At 41.0% G+C, this 17,204-nt stretch overlaps 1 protein-coding gene across 4 annotated transcripts in view; it reads left to right on the plus strand.

The window, feature by feature from the left end:
- The window catches only part of LOC121373443 (histidine decarboxylase-like), a 73,250-nt gene that overhangs the window by 41,612 nt on the left and 14,434 nt on the right, over positions 1-17,204 (plus strand). For all 4 annotated transcript variants that reach the window (XM_041500103.1, XM_041500102.1, XM_041500105.1 and 1 more), the window contains 10 exons: positions 3-116; positions 2,061-2,183; positions 6,811-6,945; positions 7,620-7,763; positions 9,483-9,549; positions 10,107-10,269; positions 12,887-12,957; positions 14,119-14,138; positions 15,484-15,582; positions 16,511-16,612. In XM_041500103.1, the coding sequence (XP_041356037.1) occupies positions 3-116; positions 2,061-2,183; positions 6,811-6,945; positions 7,620-7,763; positions 9,483-9,549; positions 10,107-10,269; positions 12,887-12,957; positions 14,119-14,138; positions 15,484-15,582; positions 16,511-16,612 (1,038 nt within the window). The remainder of the gene's footprint in view (positions 1-2; positions 117-2,060; positions 2,184-6,810; positions 6,946-7,619; positions 7,764-9,482; positions 9,550-10,106; positions 10,270-12,886; positions 12,958-14,118; positions 14,139-15,483; positions 15,583-16,510; positions 16,613-17,204) is intronic.

Genomic DNA, 17,204 nt, shown 5'->3' on the forward strand with positions numbered 1-17,204 from the left:
AGGTCCGCACTGGCAGAGTCCCCACATGCAACGCTTACTTTCCGGCGTTGAATTCATTTCCGTCGTTGCTAGGAGACATGCTGGCTGATGCGATTGGCTGTTTGGGTTTCACGTGGGTAAGTGCCGCAAGGAGAACAAAACAAATAATCATAACTTCACAAAAAAGATGTCTTCCATGTACTAGCAGTTATTTCTCGAAACTGATGTCTGTAGGCACATGTACATGTATATAAAAAAATATTTGTTTGGTTGTAACATGGTGGCACAAGTAGTAGTAGTACAGATAGTACTAAACCAAATAACTTCCGGCTGGGTCAAAGTTCGAGAACTTTTAATAGAGAAGTTAACACCACGTCCTGTGATTGGTAGTAAATATTAGTGTGTTGGTTGTAAAAACATTAGTTTCATCTGGGCAAAAAAATGTATGCAATTTTATTTCAACTAGTGCCACTGTGTCAAGAAGCCTTGTGCATGAAACATGTATGGGGTACCTGTAAAAAAAGTACTCACATTTTGTGCGAAACAACTGGTTATACCGAAAATGAGCCATGAAAGGTACTATTTTCTTCAGTTAATACTCAGAGGTAGGCGTTGTAGTACTGATATTTATGGGTCATAGTTTGATTTATATATTGCATATAGTGTTTTTAAACACAAACGTTAACACGGTCGCCTATGGGATTTTATTTGATATAGTACAACCCACAAAGCTGAGCTAAATATAACTACAGATTAACACAAACGCGTCTACAATAACACTGCATACTAATAAACAATTCGAAGGAAGGAAAGAAATGTTTTCTTTAACGACGCACTCAACACATTTTATTTACGGTTATATGGCGTCGGACATATGGTTAAGGACCACACAGATATTGAGGAAGGAAACCCGCTGCCGCTACGCAATAGGCTACTATTTCCGATCAAATATTCCACCGACTGGAATCGATCCTAGACTGACCGATCAAGCGAACGCCGCTTTCCACTATACGCCCCGCCCCTTCCACAAACAAAAATACCCCAACAACAATGATTTTGTTATACTGGTAACACACAGCCATGTACAACGTATCAACTATTCAGACTGGAATGACCGCCCCGCCGCGCATCAAGCGAACGCTTTTCCACTAGGCTACGCCCCGCCCCTTACAAGAAAAAAACCAACAGTAACAAATAAACAAAAAATACCCCAACAACAATGATTTGTTATAGCTTGGTAACACAGCCATGTACAAACAGGTAATGTACAAATATTCCACCGACTGGAATCGAAACTGACGCGCATCAAAGCTAACGCTTTTTCCACTAACGCCCCGCCCCTTTAAATTGTAAAAACAAACAAAAATACCCCAAAAACAATGATTTGTTATAGTCGGTAACACAGACATGTACAACAGGGTAATGTATCAAATATTTACTGGCACATCCACGGCAATTTTGAGCCTGCCTACAGCAATTTTAAATCAACAAACACCTAAAATAGTCCCTTCAACCGACGGCAGTTATGTTTATCCATCGGCAAAAAATAAATAAAATACACCGGTCAAGCCCCTGACCGAAGGTAATTTATATCACAACTACGGCAATTGCCGTCGGTTCCGTCGTTAATTTCGAACCCTGGTATTCGCCGTTTTTGAGATTGCCACTTTAAATCAGAGTCACCGGCCATCGGTCTACAGGCTGGTAGGTCCTGGGTTCGGATCCCAGTCGAGGCATGGGATTTTTAATCCAGATACCGACTCCAAACCCTGAGTGAGTGCTCCGCAAGGCTCATTGGGTAGGTGTAAACCACTTGCACCAACCAGTGATCCATAACTGTGCTATCCTGCCTATGGCAAGCGCAAATAAAAGATCCCTTGCTGTCTGTCCTAAAAGAGTAGCCTATGTGGCGACAGCGGGTTTTCTCTAAAAACAGTGTCAGAACGACCATATGTTTGACGTCCAATAGCCGATGATAAGATAAAAAATCAATGTGCTCGAGTGGCGTCGTTAAATAAAACAAACGTTATTTTTTGCATCAAATATTCTTTTCTTTGATTCTTCTTTTCTTTCCCCACCAGGCCTCCAGTCCGGCGTGTACCGAGTTGGAAACGATCGTCATGGATTGGTTAGGAAAAATGATCGGGCTTCCAACGGAATTTCTCCATAGCAACGAGCAAACGATGGGAGGCGGCGTCATACAGGTAATGCCAATACATCCATGAAGTCATTCTTTGAACAAAAAAAACAAAAAAAAAGCAAACCCATAATGGATCATCCTATAACACTAAACCGTTACCCTAACTCTCATAGGCTGATGGATGTTAAACATTTGGTAATTCCGACATGTAGTCTTCAGAAGAAAGAAAGACGCCCCCCCCCCCCCCCCCCCCCCCAAAAAAAAAACCCCCACAAAACCCCCAACAAAAAAACTAAACATCAGCAGCAAGGAATCTATTATTTGCACCTTTCTAAAGAATAGACAGCACATACCACGATTTTTTATACGTCAGTCACAGAGCAATGGCAGGGATGGGGAAAATCCCAATGGGCCCACTGAGAAGGTTCGATCCTATGACCACAAGCACCTCGGGCGAGCATTCTACCGATTGAGTAGTGCACGGGACACATAACGTCAATACTTTTCCCAACGTTCACTTCGAGTTGCTTCCCTCTATGTAGCATATTTAAAATGGCGGGGGACTTTTGACGGTTGTCGTTGGAAGATTTATTTAATTAATAAAATGACACAAGTACTTCAATCGGGATTAAGCAGCAACGTGAGGCTCGAGGGCTTGAGGCTCTACTCCCTTGCGTGAAAAGGCGGAGTGAAGACATTCACCCTCGGTATCCCTTGCGGCGTTACGTCCGGGAATCCACTGCGTCTGAAAGGTCTCCCTTGGCCGTTAGTCGGAGTGAGGTGCCACGTGAGAGTTGGGTAGTAGACATTAAGGGCATGTGTCGGTTTACCTTCACAATGGGCTACGAGCTAAAAACGCAGCTGCACCAGTGGGATGTAAAGGGTCGCAAGACCCCAATAATCATTTGCCACTCGGCAAATATACTCAAAAGAATTTAAGGGTCAAAAATTTATAACCAAATAAGTTTCAGAGTATATTAGATTGATGATGTAAACTACACCAAATGTTTTATTTATTGTTCCATATTTACAAAAAACCACAAATAAACGTCACTGTTACAAGAAAGTCACATGACATGCTGTCAAAGTTGAAGGTTGTCAAACATGGATTTTACACATTAGAACATTCGTTTAATAGTGTGTGAATCCACCCCTGGCGCGAATACACTCGACACATCGTTGCCTCATGCTGTTGATCAGACGTCTGAAGAACTCTTGGGGAATGGCCTGCCACTCTGCCATAAGAAGTTGACCCAGATCATGAAGGTTGGCCGGAAGGCATGGTTATCCCGAACTCTCCTGCCTAATTCGTCCCAGGCGTGCTCTGTTGGGGCCAAGTCAGGCGAATATGCTGGCCAATCCATCCTGCCGATACCTTGTTGTCTGAGAAAGTCCGTTACCACCCTGGCGCGGTGGGGTCTGGCATTGTCATCCTGCAGAACTGCCCCGCCGCCAATCTGCTGAAGGCCGGGAAGAACCAACGGCCGGATAATCTCATTCAGATAGCGGATTCCATTCAGATTGCCATCCACCACATAGAGGGGAGTCCTGTGATGGATAGAGATGCCGCCCCCCACCATGACGCTGCCACCACCGAACCGGTGACGTTGTCTAACGTCAACGTCAGCGAAGCGCTCCCCAGGACGTCTGTAGACACGAACCCGACCGTCGTTGAACTGGAGACTAAACCTGGACTCATCAGTGAACATCACTTGACCCCACTGAACACGTTGCCACCGCAGATGAAGCAGTGCACCAGTGACATCTGGCCGTTCTGTGACGTGGTAGGAGTGGTGGTCGAACAGCCTGGCGACGGCAGCGTAGATTATTGGCTCTCAGACGATTGCGTATGGTTTGATCAGACACTCGAGTTCCAGTCGCAGTCCGCAGATTGTCACGTAATCGGCGTTCAGTGGTTGTGCGTTGACGTAGAGCCATATTGGTGATGTAGCGGTCCTCTCTATTTGTAGTGCTTCGGGGTCTTCCCGAACGTGGACGATTTCGAACAGAATTCGTTGCTTGGTACCGTTGCCACAGTCGCCCAACGACACTCTGACTGACACCAAGTCTCAGAGCAACATTTCTTTGCGTATTGCCATCCTGAAGCCAAGCAATAGCCCTTCCTCGATCTTCGATAGTCAGTTGAAGTCGTACCATTGTCGAATTTGGAGTGTGCACCATACACGAACGCAAGCTCCAATTATACGGAAATTCAGCATTGGGAACATGGAATACACGTGCAAAGCGTGCAAATGAAGCGCTTTGTGAAAAAGCAAGTTATGGGCACTTAGCAGACCTTTCGTTTTCGCCCTAATTTACGTGCAAATGTAAGCATGTTTTCGCCATTAGAACTAGTCAACAGTGTCAATGACAGTGGATTTTAATTCATTTATGGGTTGCTTAGACCCACTTTCGTCAAAATGGAACAATACCATGCGTGACATTATGGTCTAATAGCTAATCAGAAAATAATTGACATTCATTCTTTTGAGTAAATAAGTCGAATCTCTGAGTGCGCAGTCTTGGCAGCAGGGCTGAACCCCGAGCGGTGGAGACATAGTCCCGACTCAGCTGCTCGGTAGCACTCACTGGCCGGGACTACAACGAGTTGTATCGGGGGGGGGGGGGGGGGGGGGAGGCCCCGAGTGAGGTACCGCCTGAGGTCCCGCTGCCTCAGGATCCATTGAGGATTAGGTACCTGTCCCGGAGTCGGGAAAGTCAAGTCAGGACGCACGGTCTTAACTTTGTCTGCCGGGCTAGGGACTTTGGACATGTGGTTTCTTCGGTTGCAAGCCAGAGGTTGGGGCTGGCCTCCAGTTAGTAAGAGTGCCTATCATGATTAGGCCGGGGGTCGAGTGTGAGGCATACGCTTCGGGGGGGGGGGGGGGGAAGAGGGGGGGGGCGTCATTGGTTCCGTTCAACCACTTAATGGTTCATCGCGGACGCCCAGCATCAAAAGATCAAATCGGGCGAAACACTGTATGCTTCAGGTGTTACCTCAAGTATTATAGTCACCTCTAGTACGGTAGGTTAGACATTTGTGGTTTGTGTGTCCATTTGTTGCACTATTTCGGTTGAGAAACGTTTGAAACATGGTGTCACATGTTTTGAATACCAGCTACATATCGGGTATGTAACGAAGTTCGGACGTGGAAGAAGCACACATTCTACGTCCCTTCGGACTACCGACTGAGCTAACCCCATCCCTCTTCTTTAGCCTATACTTATTCCCGTGCTTATATCCAATTAAGGTTCAAGCACGCTGTCTTAGGCACACACACAAACACTTCTGTGTTAGTGGTTCGTTGTTAGTGATTAGTGAAACGGAATTATGTCATGTCATGCCATAGGGTTTTACGTGCACATTCAGAACAAGCTTTTGTAGCGCACGCCTGTCGTGGGCACAAGAGGCGGCCTTGGCCGGCTCCTCCGTCCATGACTGGAAAGGTGGGGGAGGGGAGAGGAGGGACCGCCTGCACTGGCAGGTGCAAGGGAGCACCAGCAGCCCGATCAAATCGGTAGCAGGCGGGTGGGGGTGGTGATTAGTGAAACGGAATTGAGTGTAGTGGCTTTAAATACACTTACCCACTCTGGATGGGAGTCGGTACCGGAAAGCGAACCCAGTACCTACCATCTATAAGTGACAAGGCTTAACCACAATTCGCAACCGAAGCCTGGTCTTCGTTGAGCCAGACCGAGCAGAAAACAACGTCCGCTAGACAACCAGTCTAATGGGCGGATCCAAGGGGGGGGGGGGGGGGGGGGACGCGTCCCCCCCCAAAATTGTTCAAGTGCCCTCAAAATGTCCAAGTGCCCTTTTTGTTTGTAGAATTTTTTTTTTTTTAAGTAAACAATAATTATATTGTAGATAAATGAAATCAAGATTTTCGTGTACATGCGCAAGCTTGCAGATATGTGTCTGTGTTATTGAGTCTCAATGGGGCCCCATTGAGGTTCTAAGGCGAGTGACGCCAATTTACTTCATTATTGCTAGTATATTATGACGTAGAACTGTAGGAATTCATATTAATTGTAAATATCAAAACTTGTAGTAAGGTGCCCTTTTGACGAGTCAATGTGCCCTTCTTTTTTGGTCCCCCCCTAAAAATATTTCCTGGATCCGCCCATGCTGGTTTATGCGCTTCACGGTATAAACCATATGACCACGTCGGGAACCAATCAAATAGTTCGCGAACGTTAGCGAAACGTTTGCTGGCTGAACTTAGGGATGTTAACCTTCCCCACGTGTCCCAAGTAAATACATAATGGTGTATACGTTGATGTGACGCAGTCGATTTAGGTAGCCCAGTGGTAAAGCGCTCGCTTGATGCGTGGTCGGTTTGGGATCGATCCCGGGTAGTGGGCTCATTTCGTTATTTCTCGCTCCAGCCAGTGCACCACAACTGGTACATCAAAGGCCGTGGTATGTCCTGTCCTGTCTATGGGATGGTGCACATAAAAGATCCCTTGCTGCTAATCGAAAAGAGTAGCCCATGAAGTGGCGACAGCCGGTTTCCTCCCTCAATATCTGTGTGGTCTTTAACCATATGTCCGACGCCATATAACCGTAAATAAAATGTGTTGAGTGCGTCGTTAAATAAAACATTTCCTTCCTTCTTAAATCGAGTTAGTTACAGTTTTCATACAAAGTTTTAAAACAGAGTTATGTTTTCTTGTTTTTTGTATTTTAGACGACTTCGAGCGACGCGACGTTCGTGTCAGTTCTAGCCGCTCGGTCTGAAGCAATTCGCAGGTTCCTCTGTGTTCAGAGCGGAATCGACGCCGCGGACATCAACGCCAGGCTCGTGGGCTACTGCTCGGATCAGGTAATTCAGAAGGGCAGATTCTTGGAGTCAGTCCATCTGTCGACCGCAACCAGGCCCGTAAGGCGATATCTGAAGTTAGGAGGGGGTGGGGAGGTAGGGGCATAATCTCTAGTGAGGGGGCATAGGCTACATATGTATCTGTTTATATATGACAAAAAAATGAGGTTATTTCGGTCGATCCATCCATTTATACATTCATACCATATTTCGGTAGATGTAGCCAGTGTGTCCCACACTGTCTCATCTCTACCTCTGTCTCACTATCTGTCTCTGTCTGTCTCTGTCTCTATCTCTTTCTGTCATTCTTTCTCCCTGTATCTCCTCCTCTCTCTACCTTTCTCTGTCATTATCTCTCCCTCTCTCTTACTTCAGCTATCTGTCATTTTCTCCATCTCTGTCATTCGGTCTCTCTTATTCTCTCTCTCTCTCTCTCTCTCTCTCTCTCTCTTCTCTGCTTTCTAAATATCTCGACCATGTGTTAAATTAACCACATGCCTTCTTCAGTTAAAAATGGCATTTACGGACAGCATCTATATACAAAAAAAAAGTCATATGGTTATCTCCTGGATGATGACAGTGATACACGTTTAAATATAGATCATTTTGTATATACAAATTTCATTTCATAACATTTTGTGTTCCTTTTCTTATCCTAATTTCCTTCTCGTTTTTAGGCGCACTCCTCCGTCGAGAAAGCTGGCCTGATTGGCCTGGTGAAAATGAGGCTGTTGCCCACCGACAACAATCTGAGTCTGCGCGGAGACACGCTTCAAGAAGCCATAGATCGAGACAGAGAAGACGGGCTGATCCCTTTCTATGTACGGGGTTGCTATAGTAATATACCTATGGCGTAATATTTTACCGTATTTCCTCCAATAAGCGCCGGGTCTGTAATACTTTGCAACAGAATAAACACCGAGCCTCTAATAAGCGCCGGGCCTTCAATAAACGTCGGGTAAGACAGCTGAAAATTGATTACTCCCTGGCATAATTAAAAAACAAAACAAAAAAACACAACAACAAACAAACAAACAAAACAAACAACAAACAAACAAAACCGCCGGGTATGCGACCGTTTTGAAATGAATAAGCGCCCGGCGCTTAGAGGAAATACGGTATATAAAATATAAAAATATTCAGTTGTCCCCCTCTTTTTCTTTTTTATTATTTTATTTAAAATATATTTTACTAAACTATATTATAAATAAATTCACTGACCTGTCTTCGTGATATCCACACTGTTGAACGTTATTAAAATAGCAGAGATCCCTTGTAAGAGCTTCGCCTTCTTCATAATATATATACGGCAATTAATCTTTTATAAATCCATTGAAAATAATATAATGTTCTCTTGCACACACCAAATATGCTCATGGACGTCAAATAGCTATATCGTTCAAATATTTCTAAATTAAGCTAAACACACACGAATGTGCGTAGAGCAACTTTGACGTCCATAAGCATATTGAACGTCATCGTATTGTTGACGCAATATGATCGGTTTCCGTCAACTTCCGTAATGTACGGAAACTAGCGAAGTGTCATTGATTTTTTTAATTTATTATTATTATTATTATTATTATTTTAAAGTTTCAGTAACAAACGAAATTCAAAGATAAACTGAGGTCCAAACTTGCACCTGGACTCGAATGTACATATCTAGTGTTACATATTAAAGGGACATTCCTGAGTTTGCTGCACTAAGATGTTTCCGACTAATAAAATATTTCTACGAGTAAACTTGCATATTAAATGTATTTTCTTGTTTGGTGTCAGTGTCTGTATATTCAATGTGTTTCTGGTCGTCTTACTATTTGTAAGAAGCCCAAAGTGGGTTTTATCTTCAAATAATTTTGTACGTACGAAAAAACAAGGCAGTTTCCCTCTTTATCCCTGTCTCGTACGCTTATTTTCGCAACAATATGTATATACCCTATACTCTAAAAAACCAACGTTGATATACGTAAACAAATAAAATACATTACCATAACTACCTTGATTTTTTGAAAGTGGTGAGGAGAATTGGTCTGGGTGATGAAGATACATATATAGTGGGCCTGAACTTCCTGGGGAGGGGAGGGGACATTTAAACGTAAGCTCCCCGTGAAAATTTGAGTCTGTTGTATTAAAACATGGCATTCTCAACCTTCTGAGCACAGTGACATGAAAAAGTGGGGTGGGGGGGGGGGGGGGGGGAGGTATCCTTCTCTGTTCCACTGCCCTTGCGTACAACATAATGTTGACTTTGCTTTGTTAAGAATTAGGAAGAAAGGAAGGGAAATTCCATAAACGTGCCCATATCCACTGAAGGTTAGGCACGTCCATCCTGGGCACGACTTCCGATTTGCGCCATCCCTCCTATCCAGGACAGAAACAGGGACTTTTAATTGAAGGGATACATTTAATTTGGAATAAATTACTAAATTAAAAATATACTAATTAAAATTGAAGCCAAACTAGGGGGGGGGGGGGGTGTATTTAAATTACTTACGTAGTACGAATATAATTAGCTAAACGGAGATGTGTTGTTTTTTTAGCTGTGTGCCACTCTGGGTACAACCGGTGCGTGTGCGTTCGACAACCTCAAAGAGCTCGGCCCCGTATGTAAGTATACATGTTCCTATAGTACACGACACCAGTGACTGTCATACCAAATAATAAAAAACAAAACAAAAAACCTCCTAACAAACACTAAAAAGAAACAAAAAACAAGAAAAAATTAAAACATAACCCCTCCAACCCCAAGAAAACGCACTAAACCTCAAAACACTTAAAACCGAGAGCAGGGCCGTACCCTCCGGATGGGGGGGGGGGGGGGGGGGGCAGAGGGCAGTTGCCCCAGCCCCGAGAATTTATCTCTCTTTTTTCTTTTCTTTTTTTACTCCAGAAAATAGCATACACATTTTGATTTTGATCAGGGTACGGCCCTGGAGGGTCCTTGTTTATAATAATTATATATAAACTTAAATTCATTGTTTAGTGATATTTAGAACTTTGTTTTTATGGTTAGCCGAGTGGTTACGGTCGCGGGTTATCAAATCGGCCAAGCGAATCGGTGCAGTAGGTTCAAATCCTGCTAGCTGACACTATTTGTTTTAAATATTAATATAATTATATTCATTCATTGTTTATAATAAGTATATATTAAATTCGTTGTTTAGGTGAAACCGAGGGTCTTTGGCTCCACATCGATGCTGCTTATGCCGGTACTGCTTTCATCTGCCCAGAGTACCGGATATGGATGGAAGGCGTGGAGCATGCGCACTCCTTTGCTTTCAATCCTTCCAAATGGATGATGGTCAATTTCGATTGTACGGCTATGTGGTAAGTTATTTCAAAAAGGAAGGAAGGAAATGTTTTATTTAACGACGCACCCAGCACATTTTATTTACGGTTATATTGCGTCAGGCATATGGTTAAGGACCACACATATAGAGAGGAAACCCGCTGTCGCCACTTCATGGGCTACTCTTTTCGATTAGCAGCAAGGGATCTTTTATATGCACCATCCCACAGACAGGATAACACATACACTTTGATATACCAGTCGTGGTGCACTGGCTGGAGCGAGAAATAGCTCAATGGGCCCACCGACAGGGATCGATCGCGCATCACGCGAACGCTCTACCACTGGGCTACGTCCCGCCCTCTGATTTCAAGAATACGAAGAGGAAATTAAAAATAAGAGTTCAGTTATTTTTATCGGGGGGGGGGGGGGGGGCAGGATTTAGCTCAGTCGGTTGAGCGCTTGCGTCGCAGGATCGATCCACCTCAGTGGATCCGTTGAACTGATTGTTTTTTTCTCGTTCCAACCAGTGCACCACAACTGGTTAAAGGCCGTGGTATGTGCTTTCCTGTCTGTGGGAAAGTGCATATAAAAGATCCATTTCTGCATTAAGAAAATGTCACGGGTTTCCTCTATTGATTATGAGTCAGAATTACCAAATATTCGACATCCAGTAGCCGATTATTAATATATGAATGTGCTCTAGTGGTGTCGTTATATAAAACAAACTTTACTTTTTATGTATATCCTACTTCCTTCTTTCCAGGAGCGGGTTTCCTCTCTCAATATCTGTGTGGTCCTTAACCATATGTCCGACGCCATGTAACTGTAAATAAAATGTGTTGAGTGCGTCGGTAAAAAAAAAGAAGTCTTTCTTTCCTTCTTTCCTTTGTTTTCTTCGAATTCCATCTTATTTCCTCTCGACCTATCTGTTTCTCCTGTCCTACGTTTTTTTGCTGTCCATCTCCACATCTTAGTCCTTGTATCTCCAACTGCATATTAAGCTGAGGCATTTTTATAGGTTTTTTTTTATTATTATCCAACGTTGTATCTACCCATGCGTCTGTGCAGGGGGAGGGTTTCGGGGGTCGATACCCCTACCATCTCAAGTAAATTTACTTTTATATATATATATATATATATATATATATAAAAGTAAATATATATATATATTAAGGATGACCATGACTCGACCCCCTCCCCACCATGAACATCGCTGGCCATAGTTTTATCCCCGACCTCTTCCCCTCTGCTAAAAAGGGGCGGGACGTAGCCCAGTGATAAAGCGCTCCCTCGATGCGCGATCTGTCTGGGTTTGATCCCCGCCTGTGGGCCCATTGGGCTATTTCTCTTTCCAGCCAGTGCACCACGACTTGTATATCAAAGGCCGTGGAATGTACTACCCTGTCTGTGGGATGGTGCATATAAAAGATCCCTTGCTGCTAATCGAAAAGAGTAGCCCATGAAGTGGTGACAAAGGGTTTCCTCTTTCAATACATGTGTGGTCCTTAACCATATGTCTGACGCCATATAACCGTAAATGCAATGTGTTGAGTGAGTCGTTAAATAAAACATTTCTTTCTTTCTCTGCTAAAATTCCTGTAAAAGAGAAGTTTTTTCAATAAGGCAACGTGTTCATGACATTCCTAAGGAAAACCTAATGTGTTCCCGTAAGTAACATACATGTATAAAGTTTTCATCAGACCTATATTAATTATTCTCATAATGTATGTCATTCGTCATACGTCATTTTGGTCTGTAAATATTTTCATGATTCCAGGGTCCAGTTTCTACATCCATATTATTATACACGACCAAATACTTTCAAATTCAAACAACTCATGAACAGTAAACGAATCAGTGTATTAAAGAACTTATCAAAATTAATAAATGTTATTACTAATATCTTTAAACGCTCAAAATGCATCCAAACTAACAGTATTTAAGGATTGTACTGTTTATACTGGAAAATAACTTATTTACTGCATATATTGTCAACCACCATCTTGTCATGTGTATATTGTGAAGTGAATGTGTGTACATATATACATTTATATTGTAAATCCCAAATTCTTCATGTATATATATATGTTCCTTTATATTATGTAGCCCTCCTATGCCGTTGCTGAACGGCCAGAGTATAAATAAATTCTGTTCTGTTCTGTTCTGTTCTGCATAAAACAAATTCGGGTTGCAGCCACAAGAAGCATATTCTATGTGTGACCGGCCTCGGTGGCGTCGTGGTTAGGCCATCGGTCTACAGGCTGGTAGGTACTGGGTTCGGATCCCAGTCGAGGCATGGCATGATTTTTAATCCAGATACCGACTCCAAACCCTGAGTGAGTGCTCCGCAAGGCTCAGTGGGTAGGTTGTAAACCACTTGCACCATGGTTTGTGCTATCCTGCCTGTGGGAAGCGCAAATAAAATATCCCTTGCTGCCTGTCGTAAAAGAGTAGCCTATGTGGCGACATCGAGTTTCCTCTAAAAACAGTGTCAGAATTACAATATGTTTGACGTCCAATAGCCGATGATAAGATAAAAAAAATCAATGTGCTCTAGTGGCGTCGTTAAATAAAACAAACTTTACATATTCTATGCATTTGCCCATCCTGTTTTTGTGATTAAATAATAATGTTCTGATTTTACTTTCGCAGGGTGAAAAATAGCGGCGCACTGCACAGAACGTTCAACGTCGACCCGCTATACCTAAAACACGAAAATTCAGGTAAGTCTATCATCGTTGTACAGTATATATATATATATATATAAAATAATTCCAGACTTCAGTAGTTCTTCATCGTTTTATTGCTACAGCTCTGTTTCGTATGGTCAAATAATGACCACACTCTTCAGGCAATATTAACGAATACTGTTAAAAACGTTTTCAACAGTATTCGTTAATATTGCCTGAAGAGTGTGGTCATTATTTGACCATACGAAACAGAGCTGTAGCAAGAAAACCATGAAGAACTACTGAAGTCTGGAATTATTTAATATTACTGCTCCTGACAAGATGAGCGCTCTTTGTAAAACCATTCATCAAAGTTAAATTTATATATATATATATATATATATATATATATATATATATATATATGTGTGTGTGTGTGTGTGTGTGTGTGTGTGTGTGTGTGTGTGTGTGTGTGTGTGTGTCAACACTAATATAATAATATAATACTGACGACGACGACGGCGACGACGGCGACGACGGCGACGATGATGATGATAACAATAATAATAATCGTAAAAGTTTTATTTTAAAATATTTGTTGTGAATTTATAAAGTGCATATATTATACACACAGAAAGTTGTACAAGTTATTTAACGTACGATGTTGTCTACGTATTACAAATTATGTCATTTTACAATATCTGCGACCTCAACTTTTATGGGTTTTTTTAAAAACAAAGTATAAACTATAAAAAAAACGAAAGAAATAACTATAGTTATTAAGATTTCATGGTGTATTTATATAACTTGCATTACATGATATTCTTACTAAAACAAACCAAACGTTCTCTCAAACTGTGTAAATATCGAAGCATGTCACTTTTAAAGTGACAAACCCTAGTTTTTAAACACTACGACCTATGTTTTACTATTAAAGCCGTTTTTCATAATTACAGAAGTACTTACCTGTAATTTACCTTTATTTTTAAAGTGCCAGCAGCAAAATAGTTCCGGATTCCTTACAGTGAATATAACACTTTCTACAGTGACGATAACACATTTTAGAGTGAAACGGTGAAAGTTTCACTCTAAAATGTGTTATCGTCACTGAGTGACTGATAACACTTTTATTTCACTGATATTTTAAGATATTTCACTAAATGTTACATAATATGATTTTATAATCTATGTGATGACTGTCTTTTGTCTTTACAGGTGCTGCCATTGATTATATGGTACGTATCACAAACACGGGTGGATAGATAGTGGGATGGGTAGACGGACGGATGGATGGCGAATTGTGGGCGATGGACGGGATTTAGCTCAGTCAGAGTCAGTTTATCCTAGTAGCACATGTAGCACGTGCTACGGTCCCCGCGCTTCAGGGGGCTCCGCGATTATGTGTACATTTATTTCCCCCAGTTAAGATGATCTTAGGGCTAAGATCACTTCGTGGAACAGGACCCAGGTCATTTATCCCCTCTCACCAAGAGGGTTGTAAAATATATATCCTGGAAAAGGGGACCCCGCGGTTATTTGTGCTACAGGCCCTGCGGATCCTTAAAGCGGCTCTCAGCTCAGTCGACTGAGTGCTCGCTTGATGTGCTTGCGTCGCAGGATCGAACCACCTCGATGGAAGGAAGGAAGGAACTATTTTATTTAACGACGCACTCAACACATTTTATTTACGGTTATATGGAAGGGAGGAAATGTTTTATTTAACGACGCATTCAACACATTTTATTTACGATTATATAGAAGGAAAGAAATGTTTTATTTAACGACGCACTCAACACATTTTATTTACGGTAAGCGATTATATAGAGCTAAGACTGGCGCTGCCGCATTATGTTATGACGTCGCTTCCCAAAATTACGTCAATCGTTGTGCACGTGAAATCATTATGATCCTGGATATATTTCACTGTACATCTTGAACTATGTGGATATAGAGGATAATAAACGAGTTACCACTTATTATGAAATTTAGGTCCCAAGTGAAATAATTTTTTAAAATTATTTCACGAGGGACATAAATTTGATAATAACTGGTACCGAGTTTGTTATTCTATTTATTACCCCAGCTATTTGGGGTTTTTTAAAAGCCTTTATTTTCGATATAGCCCACGTCGGCTACACGTTCATGTGTACAGAAACGACGTAAACTACTTTACTGTTCTGGGTATTGCTTTAACTTTGTATATTATTCACGGTTCACAGATAATTTTTAAAACCCAAAGTTCAATATATTCTATAAAAAAAAATCTATAATGAATTGATTTAAACTACCATTTTATTACAAGTTTAACACTGAAACCAGAAAGACGTAAACACAAACGCTATAAACTAAGTGATGTCATTGTGTGTGCTTTGCCAAATCGTGATGGCGTCATATTTAGTACCGACAAGGTGATTGGTTTGTTGGCGTCAAATTGTCCAATAGTAGTGTACGTTAAACCAATGCTTGATAATTTCTCAGTGTGAGAAATTATTATTTTTGTTTTCCCCGTTATGAGTGCCTGCTGGGGTAATACAATATTTTAATATATGACAATGGCTTTCATATATTTTTTGTTTTCAGCACTGGCAGGTTCCACTGAGTAAAAGATTCAGAGCTCTCAAACTCTGGTTTGTCATTCGTTCCTTTGGAGTTGCAGGAATACAGAAACATGTCCGTGAGGTAAGGGCCAGACCTAAAGCTCATCACAGGGGTGGGTTCGACCAAGTTGTGTTGGGGATATGCAAGATTAATGTCTTTTTTCCATGGTGTTAAACTGTTAATGTCTTATTTTTAGGCGTTTAATGTTTAATTTCAAGGGCTTTTGGTATTTTATTTTCAGGGTGGTAATGTTTTATTTCCAGGATGTTAATGTTTTATTTTCAGGGTTTTTAATGTTAATTTCCAGGGTGTTAACATTTTATTCCTAGCGTGTTAATGTTTCATTTCTAGGGTGTTATTGTTTTATTTCTAGGTTGTTAATGTTTTATTTCTAGGGTGTTATTGTTTTATTTCTAGGGTGTTATTGTTTTATTTCTAGGGTGTTATTGTTTTATTTCTAGGTTGTTAATGTTTTATTTCTAGGGTGTTATTGTTTTATTTCTAGGGTGTTATTGTTTTATTTCTAGGTTGTTAATGTTTTATTTCTAGGGTGTTATTGTTTTATTTTTAGGGTGTTATTGTTTTATTTCTAGGTTGTTAATGTTTTATTATGGGGGTTTTAATGTTTATTTCCAAAGTGTTAATATTTTATTCCTGGCGTTTTAATTTTTAATTTCCAGGATGTTAAACTGTTTATGTTTTATATTCAGGCTTTTAATATTTAAGTTACAGGGTTTGTAAAGTTGTTTTTTTTCAGGGATGGTAATGCTTCATTTCCACGGTGTTACTCTTTTATCTACAGAGTTTGTAAGTTTATAGGGTTTGTTACTTTTTATCTGCAGGGTTTGTAATGTTTTATCTGCAGGGTTTGTAATGTTTTATGTGGAGTGTTTGTATTTTTCAATTTCCAGGATGTTAAACTGTTAATGTTTTATTTCCAGGATGTTAAACTGTTAATGTTTTATCTTTAGGCTCTTCATTTCTAGAGAGTGTTATATTTTATTTCCAGGGTGTACGTCTGGCCAAGACATTTGAGATGATGGTGAAGAAGGATGACAGGTTTGAGGTTCCAGCAGAAAGAGTTTTAGGCATGGTCGTCTTTAGACTGAGGGTAAATATCGAGAGAGAGAGAGAGAGAGAGAGAGAGAGAGAGAGAGAGAGAGAGAGAGAGAGAGAGAGAGAGAGAGAGAGAGAGAGAGAGAGAGAGAGAGAGAGAGAGAGAGAGAGAGTGGGAGAGAGTGATATACAGAGAGACAGACAGACAGACCGAGAGAGAGAGAGAGAGAGAGAGAGAGAGAGAGAGAGAGAGAGAGAGAGAGAGAGACGGAGAGAAACAGATATACAGACAGAGACGGAGACAGGGAAAGAAAGAAACACATACAAACATATGACTAGTTTTAAAGTTTACTTGTTAAACGTTTAAGCTATTTTGAAGTAAGATTATATGAACATTGCTAGTCCTATGTATTAATTATTAAATATGTAAGAAGTATTTTCAATGTAGGTAATGCATACACGACTATCCCTAAATATATTTTTATTTTTTTTTAAATTCAAGGGAGGTAATGCGCACATGTCTAGCTCTAAATATTAAATATGTTAGTTATTTTTAAAGGAGTCAATGGATAGATGGCTTGCCCCAAATATTATTAAATGTTATTTTCAAGGGAGATAATATGTACATTGTTATCCGTAAATATTCA

Source organism: Gigantopelta aegis, chromosome 5 (genome assembly GCF_016097555.1).
Source record: "Gigantopelta aegis isolate Gae_Host chromosome 5, Gae_host_genome, whole genome shotgun sequence".
NCBI classification, from domain to species: Eukaryota; Metazoa; Mollusca; class Gastropoda; order Neomphalida; family Peltospiridae; genus Gigantopelta; species Gigantopelta aegis.